Consider the following 23,381-nt stretch of genomic DNA (forward strand, 5'->3'; position numbering starts at 1 on the left):
TTTTTAAAGCCAAATTCTATAAGCTACTAGTAATTGATCCTTTTTATACTGTTGTTGAATTTTTTACGAGGAAAGTACTGCTTGGTAACATGTGGTTTCTACTTTTGTCCATTTCACACAAACTAAAATACACAGGGAAATGTATTTTCTTGACTTTGTCTATTGCTTTAACAAGCTGAATGACAATAAAATTTTATTATTATTACTCCATTTTTCTGAGCTAAATGTAACATATTTATTTATTTTTACTGTCTTACATCCATAAATGTAAATGCATTGTGTTTTGATTTGTCAATTATTTCTATCAACAACTTGCAATGGTCTGAAATTAATATTTAATACAGGAACTTTTTGTATAGACTGATGACATGATTTACCAGTGTTGCTAATGATGGAACAGCAGCATACCACCCCCCCTCAATGTAGGTTGTGAAGATCTGATTAAATCATATAAGTCTCTTGAATGAGAACTGCCTTCTAATGTTTTTATAATATCCTATCACCTACTACTATTATTTAAGGGAATTCTCTGGTATCCTTTTCTAGTAGTACATGCAGTTACTTGAGAAAATGTCTTACCTGACAACTTGGAGATCAGTACTGCCCTAGTATTAAGCTCTTCTTCCTTTCTCTGTATATCCACTGCGTCAAGACAATTTTTGTATGTTTCTGTCTGTCCACAAAATGGTATCCTTTAACTTTCTGTTTAAATATATACAGGGTGTTTCAAAAATGACCGGTATATTTGAAACGGCAAAAAAACTAAACGAGCAGCGATAGAAATACACCGTTTGTCGATGTGAGCTCCCAGATAATATCTTCTGTTCCAAATGTTGCCTACCAGCAATTGCGTACGAGACGGTGTGTTTTTCTTGTGTTGCTATCTCATATGAACCTGCCTAAGCATATTGTAGGTACTTGTACCCAGTATGTATTTTCATTCCTGATGTTACTTTTGCCTCATTATTATTATGTATTAGCTTTCATAATTTGTCTTTAGTGTAAATTTGCCGCCGGCCGCGCTGGCCGTGCGGTTCTGGCGCTGCAGTCCGGAACTGCGAGGCTGCTACGGTCGCAGGTTCGAATCCTGCCTCGGGCATGGGTGTGTGTGCTGTCCTTAGGTTAGTTAGGTTTAACTAGTTCTAAGTTCTAGGGGACTTATGACCTAAGATGTTGAGTCCCATAGTGCTCAGAGCCATTTGAACCATTTTTTTGTAAATTTGCCACAATTATCTGATGACTCAAAACCCATAAAGTTTTTAGCAATTAAAGCATTTCCATGGAATTACTACATGGAAAGTCTGAATGGTCACATACCTTACAAATAGAAGAACATTGTACATCTTGATTACATTTTCTTCCAGTCCACTTTCACACAATTTCTGGTGTCTCAGAATCAATTATTACTTCTATTGCTCTCAATATCCTAGCAGAATAGTGTCCATTTTGAAGTAAAATTCTTACATTTGAAACATATCATGCTGAGAAATATGCGTAGCTAAAAAAAGGAAGAAAGTGACCAGCATAGCAAATGCAAATTCCACTTTCACTCTGAAAAATGTTCTAAAACTGAAAAACAGGAATGAGGTGTTCTCATCAGTGAAGTGTGAACAAAAAACAGATGAAACATATTTACTGTAAGTAGAGTTACTGCAGCTCAGACATTTATTGTCTATTAAAAAAAAAGCCACTGACAACTTGTAAAGAATATTCAGTGAAAGAAAGCACACAATTCAGATCCATGAAAATAGGATTACCTTTATGCAGTAATGATGAATTTCTTCTCTACATTACTGTAAAGTCTTTTAAAGGCCAACTTATAACAACTGCTGTACTGACTAGAAAGAGCCAGTTACAGCATCTTCTGTACCAATAAAAATTGGGCGAATGACCCCAAAATAGTTTAAAGTTTTCCTCTTTGCTATCTACATAAAAACTCCTATTCTGAAAGATGACTCTCAAAAGGTACTGAAGACAAGTAAAGGTATATAAATCTAAAAATATAATTGCTAGGTGTAAAGCACATGAGACTACAAACTCTAAAAATTTACCGCAAATTTCCTTGGTCAATTACTGTAGGAATGTACATACAAAATTTTTCAGGACGTTGCTACATTCAGAGCCTTTAAATAAATATAAGGGAACATCAGATACCTAGCTTAAGTGCACTGAATTTTATTCTGTTGAACTCTTAGTAATGAACCAAATTGAAATGTGATTCAGAAGTGAAAAATATCTTTTTAATTTTTATGCAAGCAATTGTATTTTGGAATGTATTGTTACAACAGACTTCAGTACATCATGTGATAAGAGGCTTCAAATTCATGTCACACAAGCTCTGCAGACATCAATTTTCTCCACTAGTTACACAGCAATTCATTTTAATGTAATCAAGTAGTATTTCAAATAAAGGTTTTAACTGCACATGCAAATAAAAGGATAAAGGTATCAATTGAAAGACAACACTGCAAAAGTTTTTATTTACTTTATTAATATCACTTGGGTTTCCACATCACCAACAGGGGTACCAAGCACAATGCGTTACTCTTTGTTTTACATGGCGAGTTTCCCCAGTAGGCCTACAAACCATGGAATGTACAGAAGCACATACACATCTAAAACTTAGTACCGACAGTAATTATGGTCAGAATCTACGTGAACATTTAATATCTCACTTTCAGGCTGCCTCAGTGCCGAAACAATATTTGCTTTTTCAGGAAGAGTTGGTTTCTTCAAACTGCCCTTTGGCTGTTTGTTACATTTACCAGGTCTTCGTTGCACTTTTACCTTCTCGTTGCTGGGGCGTCGTGGAACTTCCCTGCAGTCTGATTGAAAAAGTGACAGCGAATGAGCTGCATCCTTCTGCAGCGACTTCAGGATTTCTGTGGACACTTTACCTGAACCGACACGGTTAAGCGTGGACACTTTACCTGGACTGACACGGTTAATCAAAATTTGGTATGTGGACACTAGTTCTCGGGCCAGAGATGTGTTCTCTTGATCATCAGTATTTGTTTGCAGTGAGTGAACACAAAATGGCAGAAGCCTCTTCTGTCACCGTTGCTTCACTTAGTGTAAATGTGGCACTTGAATGTAATGCATACGTCATTGACACTGCATGAATGTGCTTGCATATGTTCAAATGAATTAAACTGTCCACACAAGAACGACTGAAAGCATGTATACATATATTACACTTGGAGCACTTCAACTTGCACTCCAATTTACATTCAGTGTTATTTAAAATCACATTATGTGTTACACCACAATGTGGTTGGGATTTCACATGAAACTTTTATACCATCAGTATTGACTGTAATGTCATTCTCCTTAATACTACATGAAGCTTTATGACGAGCCTCAATAAGATTTATTCTATATGAATGGCCACCCTTATACAATTTAACCATTCGAGCACACAGTTTGTCACACACCAATTTCATCAACACAACAAGTAGTCTGTCAAGTCTATTGTTTGTTTTTCCCTCTAGATAACATTATTTTAAAACTCTATGCATTGCTTCAAGGTGCATATTTGTATTTATACCCAGATTACGACGGTGACAGTATGCCCACTGCTGAGGCCGGAATAAGTAATTTGACGAGAAATTTACACCAAAGTCTCTTGTACCTTCATCTGCTTGAAGCTGCCCGACGAACGATTCCAACAGCTCATTAAAATTGTCTATATCTGCTTCTTCAAGCAATGTATGAAGAGCTTTGTGCACAAGTGCTTTCTTTTCTTCATTGCCATGGACTTTCTTCAAATTATTCCGCCAGCTGCGGTCTATGTGCCAAGCACACTGTAGATTATTTTCTGCAGATTCCATGACTCGTGACCATGCACCACGGAAAGTATTAGTGTAGTCGGACACGAATAAAGACTTTTTATGATGCCAGCTGTCTCTTTCACAGCACTAAAGAGATGAGTCATTATGGAAGTAGTCTCCCGATTTGAAACATAGAATGCTACAGGCATACCTGAACCAAAATCGTCTACCACTAACAATGTGGTCACCAACAGTTTGTAAACATTTGTACAATGTGTGGAGTCTACACATACAATATTTTGTCCAAATCTCTGTAATAACTGCTTCTGGTAGTCAGTCATTAACACTATCACCGAGTCAGTCCTATCAAAATCTTCCCTTGCCTCGCCTTCTTTCTTATAGAGGAGAACACAGTCTTTCATTTTCTCCAGCCACATACTAACACCGACTTCATCAATGTTATGCTGCTGATCATCACCAATGGCGAAGTCTCTCTTAATGTTATGAAGGTCATGCCGAGTCAGGAGATGCAGCCTCTCCACTCCGCTGGAATGAACTGAGTCCCACACATCATCGAGAATTCTCTGGAAAGTGACCCCCTCAGCAATTTTACCTGCAACATTTTAAAATTACTCCAACTACAAAGAGGCCAATTCTGAGTATGTACATGATAACACTATTCAGAAAGGACACTGTAGTTAACCACCCCCAATAAAATAAATTCATACAATATAACAGTTGCTAAGTACTTATAAACCAGATAGTTTAACAAATGGCTTAACAGTATATTCAGTGTAGCCTTCCAACAGTACTGAAGATACTATTAACACACCGGGGATGGGAGAATAAACAGGCCTGATTAAAGCACCTGTTGCAATGTGATATTTCCCAGTTTCACCTACCAAGGCTATTTTCAAATGGTTACGAGGTCTACAAGTACATGTGTTTTAGGCTAGTCTCAAATCCATTATTGTAGTTGCAAATGCCCTGATCCACCATGTTTAACATGCTGGACAAGAAACAATAAATCTACTGCTTTTAGTCTATTAGATGCATTAATGATCTATTCTTAAATAGATTACTATGACACAAGCAATAACACAGGGCAACACATAAGTATTTCAGAACTTATTTCCACACTTGCATTACTGTAATGCATTACACTTGCTCTCACACACACCTAAGTACATGGCATTACAGTCACCAATATTGTGGTCAATATGGATCACAACATCTGGTCTTTTACAACTGCTTTCATGGTAACATCACAAATTGTGTTCATATGAACTGCCAATCGATATATTCACACCTTTTACTCCAGATCACATATCCATAACAATATTAATTTCTCAGCAGTAAAAAACAATGCTCCTTCACTGCAAAAATAATAAAAGTCAACTACATATAACTAAAAGCAAGCCTGACAATGGATTCTGAAACTTTCACATCATATTTACTTGGGGATCACTGAAAGGCCAGCAAAATTCTACAATTAAGGTAATACTCACCAGCGATGGCTTCTCTATAGAACCACTGAGATGCAGAAAAGCAATGTTCTGGTCGTGGCCAAAATGTGTTCTGTAGTAAATGACACTACAGATTCCGCTTTCTTCTTCGTGAAGCTGTATGGCAGCAACGCAATGGTTTCCCATCTTGCAAGTGCCCTGGGACTTACACAACCTTTTGCCACCTGACTTCGAAGAAAATGTGCCACTTCTGTGGCATACAAAGGTGGTTTTTGCAGTGCCATCCTTTAAACGCTTAGTGCCATAACTAGAGACAAAACTACTTTTTGTTTTTCTCTCCTCCTCAGACTTCCACTTCATAAAGTCTAAAACAAAAGCATCGATGAAAGGCAATTCCATTCAGATTCAACAAGTGCAAAGTACACAGCAGGAGTAAAAAAAAACCTGCACTGTCAGATATCCTCACAAGTTACTGGTCTGATTTTAATCATTTAAATTTGCAACAATTTAACTTCTACTTAATGTAGCAGACAGTAAGTTCACAGTTAATGTGAAATGCGTCTTTTCAGGCTTTCAAATAGGCAATTGTTCTATTGACCAACAAAAACAAGATCTAATGGCCACGGGTCAGACAAGTATGTAATAATAAGGGACGATATTAATTTAAGTAGGCAGTGTACACTTTACTTACCGTCCTTCGTTTGAAATTCACTAATTTCTTTTACCATCTCAACCATGTGCTCCTGCTCCACATGTAGGCGCAACTTAGCCAAAAAATTGCATTTAAAGCTGCAGTCATTTTTTGAGCACTTTATCGTACCTTCTTCACCAGGTTGAATTTTATGCACATTTCTCAAATGAACATTCAAATGTTTCCTTGCTGAATATTCTCGATCACATACATAACAAGCAACAGAACCAGCCATTCCATCGAAATCTCACTCTCACACGGTGCAAGGATATTCGCTCACGTCAACTGTGAATAAGAGAATGTGTGTAGCAAAGATGTTGCATTCGCTCAGATGTCACCTATACTTCAGATTGGCTACTGTATATGACGTCATGAATTTAACTGCCAGCCAATCAGCATCGCGACCAGCGGGTCGCGAGACGCAAGTGTGTGTTGTGGGATGCTCCCGCGAGTTGCCACGCTTTCGGGGTTTGGCAGCATGTAATTGCGCTCGACTTGCTATGATAGTTTCTGACACGGTGTCGCGGATGGGAAGCTTTAGCTGGCGCACATCAAGAGCCCGTTTCGCCTGGTGACAGTGTAGGGAAGAAGGCACGCCAACATCCAGCTTCTGCAACAGCGACGGCCGACAATGAGTGACTGTCGCCACCTCCTCGACCGACGACTTCAAATCTTCAATCAACCAACAAGAAAGACTGAAAGCACGTAAAGTTTTAGAACTGTATGGCAGACCTCAGCATTTCAAACTATTTCACTAGCAAAATACAGCAACTTAGCATGAACCTTTGTTGCTCATTGTCCCAACTGCATTACCAAGCAGGGTCCCTTCCTTTTCCGAAATGAACTCGAGTGTCATTGAAATTCAAACGCCAGCATTAAAGTAATATCATTCGATTTCACTGCTTTAATTTCAAAGTTCAGTGAAAGTATTCATAGCTGGCTACAATATTTAGATTACACAAGCACAAATTAAGAGTGCGAGTTTTGTTACCATATTTTAGCTTACCTGTGACTGCAGCTCAGCTTGGTACATACTAAATTTTACTATTGTTAATTGTTCAGAATCATGTAATTCAAGTTCAAAGTTAAATCTGTTATTTCTAAATTGTGTAGTTTCAAGCAGCTTTTGAAATGATTTTTGTGATAGCCCAAGACTAATCGTATTTTACTGAATTTTGTAGTGCTTCAGAAACAAATCTCACTATTAATTTCAGTCACTAAACTAACTTTCAATTTTCCGATTTTATTAATTCTTTTGCTAAATTAAGTCAGAGTGTAGCGAAATTTATTACTTCTGACAAACTTTCAGTTTTCACACAACTTGTGTCAACCTTCAGTTGCCACGCTTTTAGTGCTAATTATATGTGCAATAACCTTTCTTTTCCAGTTATTATAGTAGTTGTTCATAGGACTCACGACCGTAATTTTCCCCAAATCTCAAATATCTAATTAACGCCAATTAATTGTTAACGTGACGACCACACATTTACTTTCTTTATTAATTTTACCCTTTTCTCAAAATTAATTTCCACCAATTTCATTTGCATTTTTCCTTTCATTTATATGTAACCCTTTCCCCCCTCTTTACCAACAGATACACTTCGGTGATGATTGCTTTTCCCAAATTTCCATTAGGTATGCGCGGTTTAATTTTTCACTCTCATTGAGGTCGATAAGTGAGGGGGAGGTTACAGGTTCTTACTACAATATCTTCTGCACAACCTCCCTATCTCTCTCATGTACCTCTCAGCCGGATTACTGGACGGGTGATAAACTGAAATCAAAATATGTTTTATGTTTGCATTTTCAACAAAATCTTTCCATACTTTTGATGTAAATTGCGAGCCATTGTCTGACAAGATTGCTTGTGGAGTATCTGCCTTATTGAAATAATCACTGGTTAATTTAGATGTAATCTGTTTACTTGTGGCTTTCCTTAATGGATACATTTTGATGAACTTTGAGAATATGTCAACAATCACAAAGATAAAACTGTAACCTCCTTTTGACTTGGGGAGGAGTCCATAAATGTCGCAAGCTGTCAGCTCTAAATTTTTGCTGGGCAAAATATTTTGCATGATCCCTCTGCATCTTTGATTACTCACCTTTACTCTTTGGCATCGTTCATAGGATGCTACTTTTTTCTTCACTCTTCTGGCAATTTTATAAAAGTAGATATTTTCCTGAATCTTTTGTATGCATTTGACAGAACTACAGTGTCCAAAGCTCTCATGTATATACTTAATTAATGTGTCTATGTGCTGCTCAGGCCAACATAATTTCCAGTCATTCAAATCGGGTCTTAATCTTCTGAACAGAATCCCTTTGTGTACCTTATAATAATCATCTATCTTTTGCTTAAGTCCCAAATAACTTTTTACCATTTTCCAATTTTCATCATGATTTTGGTGTCTCCTAATGTCATTACAAATTTTTAAAATTTCTCCTTCCTCTTTTATCCCCTTCAAATACATAATTTTGAAATTTTTGTCATCAATGTCTGTTTCATTATCAAACTTTAGCCCAATAGGTGACCTAGAAAGTGCATCAGCAATAACATTTTCCTTCCCCTTAATATATTTAATTTCATAACAAATTGTTGTAAAAATAATGCCCATCTGGCGAGTCTACTATGATAAAGCCTACACTCCTGTAAGTAACTTAGTGCATTGTGGTCAGAGTAAACAATCACTTTGTGTCCAAGAAAATTATTTTTAAATTTGTTGAAAGCCCAATGTATAGCCAAAAGCTCTTTTTCAGTCATAGTGTAAGTCTTTTCATACTTTTGTAATACTCTACTAGCAAATGAAATCGAATGGTGTTCAATATGATCTCTTACTACTTTTTCCTGAAATGAGTGTGCTCCTAATCCTGTATCGCTGCTGTCAGTCATTAAACAGAAGGGTAAAGACATGTCAGGCCTATATAGAATTCTGCTCTGCGAAAGTTGTTTCCTTATCTCATCAAATGCTTTTTGACAATCAGATGACGAATCCAAGACAGTATTTTTCTTTAATAGATCACATAAACAAGAAGCATTCACAGATTGAGTACTGACATACTTTCTGTAAAATCCAGCAAAACCAAAAAAAAATTTGTTGTTTTTTATTTTTAGGAACAGGAAATTTCTCTATAGCTTCAATTTTTTCTCTGTCAGGTTCAATCCCCTTTTCCGAAATAATGTGTCCCAAAAATTTCAATTCACTTACCCCAAATTTACATTTTTCTAACTTTAAGGTCATACCCCCTTCCCTTAATTTTGTACACACCTGTGTTAGCAATTCAAAATGTTCTTCCCATGTTTTTCTGGAAATCAAAATATCATCTACATATACTGTAAGTTTAGACAGTAGTTCATCCCCCAAAACAAACTCTAATGCTCTAATAAACTCAGCAACAGAAACAGTTAGTCCAAATGGTACAACACACTAATGATAACTTTTTCCCCCATACAAAAATGCAGTGTATTTTCTAGAATTTATTTCTAAAGAAATTTGGTGAAAGCCTGAAGCTAAGTCTAAGCTGCTCATGAATTTCACACATTCAAATTTATGTAGCAGTTCATCTATGTTTTCTGGATGATCATTTTCTCTTTTCAAAACTATGTTAAGGTGCTTAGAATCAAGTACAAGTCTAACACCACCTCCACATTTGGAAACCACCACCAAAGGATTATTATAATCACTATTACTTCTTTCAATTATACCCCATGCTTCCATTTTTTGTATCTCACACTCTACTTCTTTTATTTTTGTAAAAGGAATACTATAAGGCTTGAGGAAAAAAGGTTCATGATTATTAAGGTGTAAAGTGCATCGATAATTCCTGACTCTTCCAGGTTTTTCATTGAAAACATCTTGAAATTCCCACAATAAATTTTCCAACTGTCTCTTTTGATCACTGTCCAAATTAATTGCTTCCTCTACTTTGCTTTTAACTAGGTTTTCATAATTCTGACCAGAAAAATTTAGCTCAGGCTTGTTATCAAAACAGTACAAATTCTCTTCATAGTCTATGATTTTCCTGACATGATTGCAACCTTCTCCACAGTGCATAATAAACAGTTGTGTACACACAATAATATTGCTTTTGCGTTCATACACAATGAACTTCATCTCACTCCAGCTAAATGCAGCACTTACCTTTAACACCCAGTCTATGCCAAACAATATGTTCTCTTCTAAACTTGGAATAACAAGACAACCCTGCTAAAATTTTACATTTTCTATTTCAAATGATAAAAATACTTGACTTTTGTTGACTTTACTGTGTTTGCCTGTACCTCCTCTTATCTTTACTCCCATCACAAGGGCCTCAACAAAATTAACACTGTCTTTAATTTTATTTCTAAATTTTTCTGAAATAGCTGAAATAGGACTCCCTGTATCAATGAGACATTTACCCTCCCAATTGTTTACTTTAGCTTTAATGTATGGGCACCCTAATTCACATTCTTCTACTTTTTCTTTTGATGGTTCATGTAACAGGTCATTTTCAATTTCTCTAAAATTACCCTCATTATTTTCCTGATCAGTTTTTAACAGCTTCACACACACATTGACACTTTCATTAACATCATCTATGGATACAACAGGTTGAGCATACAACAGATATTCATTACATTTTACACTTTGCCAACAATGAGGATATAACCTTCTACAAATTTTAGCTAAATAGTTCCACAACTCCTCCCTATCTATTTTGTAATTGCAACTGTTCCATAATATTTTTAAAAATTTTTCACCTTTTCCTTCAGAACTTGTATGTGGGTTTAAATACTTCATACTATTAGCTGCTACAACATTACAGTCCTCCGCTACATTAAACTGGTTACATTGACTTAACTTTACCTGTTCTTCAGATGCACGAGTGTCCTCCTCCTCATCACTAACCACACTTACCTCATCATAATGCTCACAATTATCAACTTCATTTTCACATAGCTACACTACTTCACTTGAAATAATCTCAGCGAATACTTGATACTCACCCACAGCTTTAATCTCACCATTACTTACCTCCATACAACTCTCAACAACATCATTAGCTTCCATATTTTTATCAGAATCAAAACTTTCTTCATCATGCATCCTACCCACAGTCACATTAAGTTCCATCTCTCTCTCTTCACATAACTTTTCATTTTCATTAAATAACTTATTCAAATCAGAGCTGTAATGTTTGTCAGATACTTAAGAATTACATAGATTATTATTCTCTACCCAATTATAAAATTCTGCCACAATTGCAATATCCTCATCTGGCTTATTCTCAGAAGTAGTTACCTTATTGCTTTCAACATGATTACTTTCTCTTATTGTATCCCAAAATTTCTGATCAAAATTTAAAGTATTAATTTGGTGTTGAACATGAGTGTCTGTTATTTGTGGTGTGTATTTGTTTTGTTTTCCACTGGTTTTATTATAATAATAAGTTACATTTCTCCTTCTTCCTCTGTCTGTAAATTCCCAGTTATTATTGTAGGTCCTATTGTGATTAAATTTTCTTGCCCCAAAACTGTGGACCCTCATTGAGGCAGTCCGGAGTTTTCCTACCTGTTTTCGCTGTTTGATTTCCAATTTTGTTCCCCCCTGTTTCTGTCATCCCATCTGTTTCTATTTCCAAAATTTCTATCCCTGTCTCTGTCATTACCATTATGATTCCTATTGTTTCCCCTGTGTTGTTCATATCTATTGTCTCTGTATTCTCTTCTCTCTCCATACCTATTTGAATACCACCCCCCTGTTGGTGTTCACCATTGTTAATATTTTGCATATTCCCTCTTTCTAATGCCCTATCCAATTTATCCACATATTTTAAAAATTCTTTGACAGAATCATCAGGCCCATGAACTAAATCCCATTGCAATTCTTCAAGTAGCCTTCTTTTCAGCGCATCTATCTGTGTCATTTCACCAAAAGGTTTATCTAACTGTATTAATTTTCTCAATTGATCTTTACAAAATGCTTTCATGGTGCCCACTCTCCCTCTGAAAATAGGTCAATTTAAAAATTCGGATTTAATCCTCCCCTGATCAGATTTTGACCAAGATTTGTTTAAGAAGCTTTTCTCAAAATTTGCAAAGGTTTCCCACTGATCGAAATTTTGGTTAGCCCAGGACAGGGCCTCCCCTTCAAGAAATTTTTTGACAAATTTAATTTTTGAATTATCAGACATTCCTGCCATTTAATCTATCCTTTCAGAACACTGTTAGATCGTTTGAAAAAATTTCGGCTGAACTTATTTCCAGCTTTAGCTAGCTCTTTGTACCTACAACTATTTGAGTTTCAGTGCTTTCTATTAGGGCTTGTTTCTTTCCCAACACAGCTACGTCAATTTACAACTCCAATACCAATTGTTTCTGCAACTACCTTACTGTGTTTTACCTGCCCACTTTTAGACGGATGCCCCTTCTGTGGTTTCCTGAGACCCTCTAACCTAAACAACCGCCCAGTCCCTTCCACACAGCCCCTACTACCCTTGTAGCCACCTCCTGTGTGTAGTGGACTTCTGACCTATTAAGTGGAACCCAGAAACCCACCACTTAATGGCACAAGTCAAGAAATCTGCAGCCTACATGGTCGCAGAACCGCCTGAGCCTCTGATTCAGACCCTCCACTCGGCTCTGCCCCAAAGGACCACAGTCGGTTCTATAGACGATGCTGCAAATGTTGAGCTCCGCCTTAATCTCAGAAGCAAGACTGGCGGTCTTTACCATTTCCACTAGCTGCCCGAAACCAGACAGAACCTGCTCCGATTCAAAGTGACACACGTCATTGGTACTGACATGAGCTACTAACTGCAGCTGGCTTCACCCTGTACTCTTCATGGCATCTGGGAGCACCCATCCCACATCCGGAATAACTCCCCATGGAATGCACATGGAGTGCACACTGCCTTCCTTCCCCTTCTTGGCAGCCATGTTGCTAAGGGGCCCCATTGCACGCCTAACTTCAGAGCTCCCAGCTAGCAGCAAACCCACCCTCTGTGAACGCCCAGACCTTATGGGCCGAGAAGCTTCCTCTGGAACAGGGTGGATGATTGCATCTAGCTCAGAGACAATGTCAGCCACAGATAACGCCTGAAACCTGTTCATTAAACGAACCAGGGAGGACCTACGATCGGCCCCTTGGAAAGGTTTTCGCTGCTTGCCAGACTTTGGATTGATCTCCCATTCAACCCTAGGTGAGGGGTCAACCTCAGTGCAGGCAGTACCCGAGGTGGTCACAGCAATGAACCGATTGGAGGAAACATGGGATGTGCTCGATGTCCCTCGCATCCCCGCATCCGATTCCCCACAGTGATGCCCCTTGGCAACAGCTTCAAGCTATGTGATGGAAGCCAACACAACCTGGAGCTGTGAGCAAAGGGTCGCCAACCCAGCTCGCATCTGTACACAACAATCACAGTTCCTATCCATTACTGCAGTTGCTCCTGTTTTAAGTTCGTAAAAGTATACAACAAACGAACGGTGTGCCGCCTTATTAGCAGTGGGAAATTGAAGTACTCTCTCGGTGACAGTCTAACTGACACTGAGCTGTTCTAACCAAACAACAAAAGCCTTTACGATACGAGGGTCGATAGAAGCATCGATAGCAATGGCGGTACTGTACACTACACTGTTATTTAAATAAAAGGTTGTGCCTGGTAAGCATTGGAACATTCAAGAAATTACAAAAATAAACTAGGAACTACACAGATAACTGAAAAAAGTCGCTCCTGTTTGAAGATCGTAAAAATATGTAACAAGCGAAGGGTGTACTCGCCTAATTAGTAGCAGGAACTAGCGGTGTGCTCACGCTGTCGGTCTAAGCGACACTGAGCTATTCTAACCAAACAAATAAAAGCCTGTATGATACGAGGGTCGACACAACGGTCGATAGCAACGGCGGTATTGTACACTGCACTGTTATTGAAATAAAAGATTGTGCCTAGTAAGCACTCGAACACGCAAGAAATTACAAAAATAAACTAGTAACTACACAGGTAACTGAAAATAAGTCGCTCCTGTTTGAAGCTCGTAAAAATATGTAACAAGCGAACAGTGTACTGACCTTATTAGTAGCAGGAACTAATGGTGCTCTCTCACTGACGGTCTAACTGGCACTCACGCCTGCTTTAATTGGCAAGACAGCAAAATAGGACGCCATGTCTTTCTGTATTGATGTACATATGACACACCTAAACACTGTTTTCAACATATACATTTGGATTTGATCAGACTGTTACCCAAATCCAGTGGGTTCATGGATATTCTGTCAGCTGTCGCTCATATGACATGGTGAGTTAATGCCTTTCCCTTGAAGACTATGACAGTGGACACTACAGCATTGTTTTTTACATATATGTGGATATCTCGTTTTGACACCCATTGTCTCTCATGAGCACTCAGGGGCAACAGTTTGAACTATTCCTCTGTGTGAGATAGTTTACATTGTGCTGAGTGCAATGCTTCCACTCAACCGCCTTCCACTCTAAAAGCAACAATCTTATTGAAAGGTAACAGCAATCCCCAAAAGCTGTGTTGGTGAATCTCAATTCGCAATACACCAAAGCATTACTGTGGGTTCTGCTGGGTATAGGGATAGCTTACAAGGACGATCTAAAATCCTCTCACACCGAAGTCTTGTACAAGGAATGTCTTATGCTACCATCAGACTTTCTCTTGTCTCCTCTGCTGGTGGTAACCTCAGAGTTGCAGTCATTGGTAAACAAAGTCAGATGTCACATAATTCACATTTATAGGCAGCCTCCTGAAGCTCATAGTCTACAGTAGGTTTTGGTGCTTAAGGCATCAATCAACTTCACCCACATGATATTCTAATGTGACATAACTCGTGCTTTTCTCCATCAGCCTCATTCTAGAATCTGTACTCCTACGATGGGAACAGACATTTTCCATCCTCCTTAATGGTAAAACTTCAATGGTCACCATCCAGCTCCTCAAGCCAGCTTTGGTGTTGGCTGACCAGGAAGAAGACAAATGGCCACTGACACCAAAGAAACTCGATCTCTGTCAATGAGGACCCTTGGGCTGATCATCCTAAATTCATGGCGGAATTTGACATGCAGACACTTGCTTCAAGCAGCGCAAATGGCGATAACACTTCACCTTTGCTACGTCAAGCACCTATTCCCTCCCACCTTCCTGCAGAGTTACGTTCTGGAGAAGGGTCTCCACCCTATCCACTACTTGGTGGTCTGCACTGTAGAGTGGGGCTCTGTGGCGTCATCGATCACCAAAATCGATGTAGATGTACAAAATTGACATTAAGAACAATTAACGAGTGTTTCTCTTTGTATTGATTATTGTCTTTGCCATTTCGGTTTCTTTATTGTCTAGCTGTGTCCGCTCACGACTGAAGTGTTTGCGTCTTATTGTGTGCGGATTTAAATTAATAAAGTATGCGGTTAGTGGCAGCAACATATGCTTGTTAATTTTGCATATTCACCACTAAGTAATTCCCACATACGTTATTAGTATAGATTTTAATTATACATCTCTAAATAATACTTTTCAGATATGAAATAAAAGCAACATTACATGGTGATATCTGAAGAATTCTGGAACAAAGTGTTTGAATCTGTGAAAAGTATTTTTCTCATAGAAATCTATGGATACCACATAAGACGATAATACTGTAATTCTTTACTTATCTACATTTTCATGATAGGTCTATACTTCCTTCTCCTCTGCAGCACCCGCCTTCAAAACACATAGCATCCACAATCTGTAGCGGAATCTGAACACCTGCTGTCGTCAAGGCCCACCAAGTTAATAAGTCCTGTACTACAACTTCCTGCTCTCACGTCGGTGGCTCCTTTTCGAAAATTTAACTCCAGTGTGGTTTTTAACACATTCTCAACTAGCAATTCGTGCCGCCCAACTTGACTGCTAACCGATGGCATCTGTTTTGTTACGATTGCATTATTTATTCAAGCGTTTATTTACTGATCCACATGTCTTGTGATCGAACTTATCTGTTCACAAACGTGCCTACTACTTCCTCTTCCCTTAAAACATTTTCTGGCCTTCGTTATAATTTCCCATACAGCTCTCTATATGGTACCTACTATTTATTTCCATTATAACATCTCGCCCATCAGTTTTGACTTTGTTCTTTTCAAACTTTTTACTTGCTTTCCTGCCACTCATTTTGTCTCCCGAAGATCCAACCGTGAATCCCCACTCAATCGCCTCTACCCATTTCGAAGACTCTTATTTGTCTTAGCAAACCTCTAAGCACATATCTTCCTTCTGAAATCTTGTCTGGCACTTGGTATATCACCAAATGCATTTACCACTAAAATTGGCGTCTTGGGCTGTCACCCATCCTATTACAAGAATCTTCACCTTTTCCCATTCCATCAGTTCATCACACTTGCAGTTCTGGTTCTTCATAATCACACAGTTCAATCTCAAACCATACTTGAAAGCTTGTGCCCCAATCGCCTTTTTCTCTGTTATTTCAACTTTCTGAATGATATAACCCTAATAGAAACTCTTGTCTTTCCACAGCTGGAACAGCAATTCCAGCTCCTTCTGTCCTATGCCCAGTTTGGATCACCTATAGCCGAGAATGAGTGTACCACTCTGATTTAACCCCTGACCATCCATCCCCACAGTCCCACCCCCTCCCCTACCAACCCCTCATAGATGCCCGACCATGTCCTGCTGCTTTTTCTGACTCCACATCCTCAAAGGTTTCCGCCACCTGCTGTGAACATGCATCCTACTCATGAACATCCTGTAATACTTTTGTCAACATTTTCGCCAAAACTATGACACCTGCAGAAGTCTTAGTAGCTTCAAAATACCAAATCTCCAGCCCAAAACATAGAATCAGCCATTCTGGACTTGTAAAGGACTTCATTTCGTTTACTTGTCCTCTGGAGGGGAGCATTTCTTCACCACACACCCCAGTAACAACAGTCAATCAAAATCCTACGTAGATACCTTTTCAGACCAGTTGCAGCCTCCTTCCAACTGTGATCCTAATCTCCTTTCAGGAATTCCTCAATTCTAACCAGACCGCAGCTTCCTTTCATAAGTCCCTCCCCAGTGAGCCTAACATCACTCCTATGGAATGCACAGCTATTCTTAATCTGGAAACCAATCAGGGCTTATCATCTTTCCCACAGATAAAAGCTACACCATCTTGACCATGAATCACAGTGACTATGTGTTTGAGGGTCTCTGAGTAGTTTTCAGCACCTCTTCATACAAATCTTACAACCACAATCTTGTCCTATAAGTCCCACAGGATTTCCAACAGTCCCTCAAGGCTTTATGTACATTCCAAATGAACACATCTCCCACCTCACACCATCCCTTCCCACACTCCTACATTCTACATACTCATCAAGCTCCAAAAAACCAAGCTTACAAGTCTCCCTACTAGTCACCCCATTGTGGCTGGATACAGTGCTCCCAAACACAGAAGCAGCAACCTGTGCCAACTTATTCATAAGCCCTCTGCAGGAATCCTTCCTCTCCAGTCAACATCTAAAATCCCTTGCCTGGTTCAGATTCATTGATGACATTTTCATGAATTGGACCCATACCAGGAACAGCCTATGCACTCTCCTCCATGACCTGAACATTTCCTCCCAAATCCACTCACCAGGTTGTTCTGAACTCAACAAAACATCTTCTTAGATGTCAATTTTCATCTCTCAGATGGCTTTACAAATACATATTAACCACACCAATCACCACTGGTACCTCAACTTTGGCAGCTGTCACTCATTCAGTGTCAAAAAGCCCTCCTTACAGCTTCATTACCTGTGAATGCTGCTGACATATACCGATAACACTGCCAGAGGCTCTATTGGCAGATATTATCTTATCCAGCTCATTAACAAACAGATCTCTTGTGCCATTTCCTCTTCCGATTCCAATAAACCTGTTAACCAGCCAGGAAACAGTACCTCTCTGATCACCCTTGCCTTCAAATGCTCAACCATTTCTGCCACCACAGCATTTACTGCCTCTTTTCATGCCTGATATGAGGGGTATCCTACCCAGAATCCTACCATCATCCAAAATAGTGTTCCACCACCAACGAAACCTTCAGAACATCCTTGTCCACCATTACTCCTATCTTGTTCCCAGTTGCACACTGCATGGATCCTTCCATTGTGGTCCATCCAGGCACATGACCTGTCCCATACATTTCTCCAGTAACAAGCATTTTCTGCCATTTAAAAGGCAAGGTCGCAAGTGGAATTAGCCATGTTATATATCAGCTATGCTACAACCACCATACAGCATTCTATGTGGGGATGACAAATGAACAAACTGTCTACTGGCATGAATGGCCACCACCAGTCTATGGAAAACCGCAGACTAGACCATCTAGTTGCCTTACTTGCTGCACACTGGAACAAAATTATTTCAACAGTTGCTCTATTCTATAATTAATTTCTCTGAACCAAGCAGATCATTTACTGCATTTTCCTGACTCTCTTCTGTCCTCCTTCCACCACTATGCAGAAATGCTCTTTCTCTCTATATCTGCCTCTACTCCATTTTCCATCCATCTCCCTTTCTCCCTTTTCTTCTTGTCTGCCTCTCCGTCTCCCTCCTTTCATTTCATCTCCTTCCTTTTCCCACCCCTATCTGTCTCTACCCCTTATACATCTCTGAACCCCTTTCGTCTTGTTGTGCAGCGACTGATTAATCTTTCAAAAGAGCTACCTCACACCATCCAGCTATCCCCTCCTCACCCTCATGCATTCTTCTCTATGTTCTCCCCACCTCTGCCATCAATAATGTGCTGTGGTTGTGTGTGCTAGTGCGAATCTGTGTTCTTTTGCTAGGGACAGAGCAAGACTTTGGGAGCTAGTGTGAGTACTGTATTCTATTAAGTGTTTCTATGCACCATAAACCAGTGAGACAGAGGTAGGTGGTTGCCTTTCCTTTATTTTGCATATCATAATTAGTTGAATAATAAAGAGATCACATAAGGTTGATGTATTCATTTACTCATATATTGTTTCATACATTTCCAATAACCGGTTTATTCCTTGGTGAAGTATAATATTTATGAATCTAAGATGAGGTGACATCTGCGTTAACAAAGAGACACAGCCGTGAAAGATGAATTCTATACATGGTATTAACAGTTAGCAATAACCAAGCTATTATATTCCACTTGTATTTGTATAAGGAAAGAAAATTTGTTGCTGTTCTGGTTTAAATGATGGACTAAAGTTTTGAAATAAGTCTCTCTGTGGTAATAACTAATAACATAAACATTATATTTCACAAGTATTATATGTCATTTATATGAATGTATAATGTCTACACAATGTTTTTATTTATTTTCGTTACAGATATATAAAGTGGAGGCAATTTTATGAAATTGTACCGTTACCCATAGAGCTCATCGTATTTCTGGTCCTGTCACAAGATATATTCATCCTGTCCATTTTACGACTGACGCGCCTTATACGCATTGTAAGTCACATATGTTTTAAAATACAAAAACTATTTCCATTTGCTAGGCTTCCATTATTTGCTCATTAGATTTATAGTAGGTCTGTTGCTGAGTTGCTGACTATTAGCTCTACTAATATGATTACCTTGTTATTATTCAAAAAGAACTTTGGGCAGGTAAGACTACTTGACTGCCATCATTTTTACATTCCACCTTTTTTTTTACTTTAGGTGATGTTCATTAAGTTTTTCTTTTTACAAAGTTTACATGTAAATCACTGCTCATGTCTGCCAAATCAGTACAATGTTTTATGTTACTTGATGTGGTTCCATACCAAGAGTAATTAGCACTCTTTTCTTATATCAGTATTTTCTGTAATATGTCAGTTGTTGATTCTGAAGCATCTGTATAGTTTCCAGTCTGTCACCACTTAAATAAATAGTTGAGGACAATTTGATATACTTAGATATTCCAATTGAGGTCTGAAATACGTATATCTACCCATATTTGTGGACATTCATGACTTAAGTTGGCTATGTGCCACTGAATATACTGGATATAATGTAAACTTAGAATTTGTTAAGTTTATGTATTTGATTATCTGCATGATTCATTTCTGTTTATGTATTTAATTATCTGCATGATTTGTATACAGGCACAATTAATTAAATTTTTCTGTATCAACATATGATAACTTCTGTATCATTGTATATGATGAAAAGGATGATCAATACATAAATTGTGTTCCTGTTCATACATTCACTCATTTCATTTTGCTGTGGTGTGTTATTGTAATGTGCTATGGTAAGATTTCTAAGTACCACTCAATGATCATCATTTAAAACGATGCCATACTAATTTTTAACATTTTTATATATTTCTTTTGTTACTACATTCCATATTCCTTTTGAGTTATTTACTATCCCTATAACTACTTTGCCACTGTGCAATGCCTTAGCTTTTTTATCTTTTTCCTATAAATTTTATAAAAAGTGTTAACATAATCAGTAAAGTCTTTGCCTCTGCTGTGTTGTCTGAGTTGGCTCAGATGTTTTGCAGTTTGATCAGATATTCTGATTGCAGGTGATAACCACTGGCTGTTGTTCCCTGGCATGGTACTGATTTCTGTGAGTTTTTTTTAGGAAAACATGTTTCTAATGTGGACATGAAAGTACTAACATATGCATTGAATGATTCATTGGTTATTAGTTTTGCAACACATTTTCCCATGTTTCTTTTGCTTCTATTTAATAAAAATATTTACTTTTTCTGTGTAGAAGTTTCACTTATATTCTCATTCATGTTATATTGCCTTGGATGTAGAAGAATTTATACATGTTACTAGTGTGTTGTAATATGAAAGACGTAAGCTTGCATTTAGAGTCTCATTGACAGCAGTTTAGTGTTTTTGAAGACACTATCTTACATGGAAAATGACAACTTGTTATTCTAGTGGAGTCAATAAAGACTGGTTTCCTGTTAAATCTGCTTAGGCTACTCAAAAGCTTCCTTTTTTTCTTGAGTTTCAGTCAACATGTTAATCTTAGAATCCTCACATCATAATAATTTCGCATTATAAAAAGTGTTTATCACTGACTCCGATTAAAAACCAAAAATAACCCAATGGTGATTCATATATTAATAGGACAACTTGTTTTCTAAACGTCTCCTCAGAGTTTGTCCCTATGGTGCGTGATTCAGAATGTTTTTTAATAGTTATATGCCTGTCGGTGTGTCCGAGCGCTTCTAGGCACTTCAGTCTGGAACCGCGGGACCGCTACAGTCGCAGGTTCGAATCCTGCCTCGCGCATGGATGTGTATGATGTCCTTAGGTTAGTTAGGTTTAAGTAGTTCTAAGTTCTAGGGGACTGATGACATCATATGTTAAGTCCCATAGTGCTCAGAGCCATTTGAACCAGTTTTTGAATAATTATATGGTGCATTTCTGTTTCTGTTTTGGTGGTAGATGATAGATTTGTGAATATCAAGCTGCTCTACTGTACAAATGTCTCTGGACAGCTTACCCCAGCTATGCTTAGTGAGTTTAGTTCACCACTCAGAATACACCTAAAAGGGAGACAGTTATTAAGTGAACATACTGATTAATATATCATCGTTCCTTGATGCTGAGTCTCCACAGTTCACAATTAGACATCCCCTGTAGACATTTGCTGACAAAGTTACTGATACCTCCCATCCACTCTGTGTTGCTTCAAAATTGATCAGTATTGTTGTTTTAAATCTAACTGAATACCTTAAATATGACCTTTTATTAGGGTTAAATTCTACATGAATCCATATGTGGATATCAGACTGTACAATGTAGCTACAATACTGTAGAGTGTGCTCTGCAAGGCATTCACTCAGTTTATTCATGAGTATTTACTGGCACTTTTGACAAAGTATGTGGTAGTACAATGCTGTCGCCACAGCCACAGCTAGCTGTCAGCAAAGTTGTCCCAGAGGGCTGTGGGGAATGTCACAGTTAAGCATATACATTCTGCCAAGAAATGTGCCACAGGAATGTAACTGGATGGAGCTGTTGTTGCCATTTTCTCCAAAAGTTCGATACATTCTAGCTGCACTATGAGTACACCCATGACTTGAACATGATTTATATCACAAGTGATCTCGAGCATTATCAATTGCATTCAGATCACATGTTGGTTATTGCTAGTCTACAAATGTAAATATTACAGAAGAATTGAAACAGAAGACAAGGCTTGTTCCTGGAACTGCTGGGGCCCGCAGTATCGCCAGTTTCTGCAGATAGTTGGTCTTAGACGATTACCTAGATGGCCAAGTTATTTGTCCCATGTCCCAATTAGCGCACACATACTCCCCTGCAGCCTGTCTGCAGATATATTTTATGTCATAAAATATACATGTTCATTTCCCTTTATTGTAGGTTGATCACTTGTAGATATTCTATCACAACTAATCCATTTTCTCTTGCATAAAGGCATGCAGAGGAAGACAGTGTATCAAACATTCAAGTTGATATAATCTCTCAGAGGTTAGTTTATAAGGGATAAAAATTACAATTATGGTTAAGAAGTAGCTGATAAATTTGTAGCTTTGAAAAGAAAGACAGAGGGGAAGAAAGATTAAGACTTCACATTATCACCATCATTTGAGACGAAGCAATAGATCTCATTGTACAAAGATAAAGACAGAAACCTAGACAAATCCTTATTTTAGGGTACCTCCCGGTATCAGACTTAGATTAGTTGTCAAAATAACGAAAAACGTAAACATTTTCAATACTGAATTACAATTATCTATTTAGTCTCTCAGCCACTCACCCAAATTTCTTAATGAATAAGGTAGAACCAGTGGATTTTTAGTGGAAGTATGTGGTAATATGTATACATCATAGTTATTATGGCATGTCATCCATGCCACAAGTTAAATGAAAAATAAATGATTTGCTTTCTTCTCATTACAGCACTACATATGGACTTACTTCAGTATCCATACAGTGCGCCTGAATGTCAATATCACATTTCTTCAGTTGGCTTATATTATAATGGCACTAAGTCTTTTCATTCATGGATTCGGTTGTGTTTGGTATATGCTGGGATGTTTTAAAGGAATATGTGCTCCTGAATCATGGTATAGCAAAGGTGAGAAAGAATATATTGTAGAGCTTGTATGACCACTATTCTAATGGTATTACTATAAGCATAAAATGAATACTGTCTCCGTGTTTTTGATTTATATATATGCGTAAGTCCTAAGTCAATATTTCATAATTTCTATTTCTGTGTTATAAAAGTATGAAGAAATAATACAAAAAACAGCAATTTGCTTTCAAGCCATTTTTGTCTTGCAAATCAAAATCTTGGCTCTTTTTGGTTAGAACATGAAAAATCCTAATGTGCCCTCTGTCTCCTAGTACTATATATTTCTAAATGTTTTGACATCTGAGGTCTGCTTGAAATATTTTAAGCTGACAGGCCTAAAAGAAACTATTGTAAAAGGAATGTTTCAGTTTTCCATAACTGTCATC

General features: G+C 38.0%; 1 protein-coding gene across 1 annotated transcript; it reads right to left on the reverse strand.

Moving 5' to 3' along the window:
- Positions 1–3,004: 3,004 nt before the first annotated feature.
- Positions 3,005–6,162, reverse strand: LOC124613697. The gene is made up of 7 exons (XM_047142414.1): positions 5,928–6,162; positions 5,408–5,601; positions 5,279–5,303; positions 3,841–4,383; positions 3,548–3,787; positions 3,265–3,487; positions 3,005–3,170 (listed from the first exon to the last, which is right to left on the reverse strand). The coding sequence occupies exons 1-7, from the start codon at positions 6,160–6,162 to the stop codon at positions 3,005–3,007; spliced, it is 1,626 nt and encodes a 541-aa protein (XP_046998370.1).
- Between the last annotated feature and the right edge of the window lie 17,219 nt (positions 6,163–23,381).

Source organism: Schistocerca americana, chromosome 4, assembly GCF_021461395.2.
Source record: "Schistocerca americana isolate TAMUIC-IGC-003095 chromosome 4, iqSchAmer2.1, whole genome shotgun sequence".
NCBI lineage: Eukaryota > Metazoa > Arthropoda > Insecta > Orthoptera > Acrididae > Schistocerca > Schistocerca americana.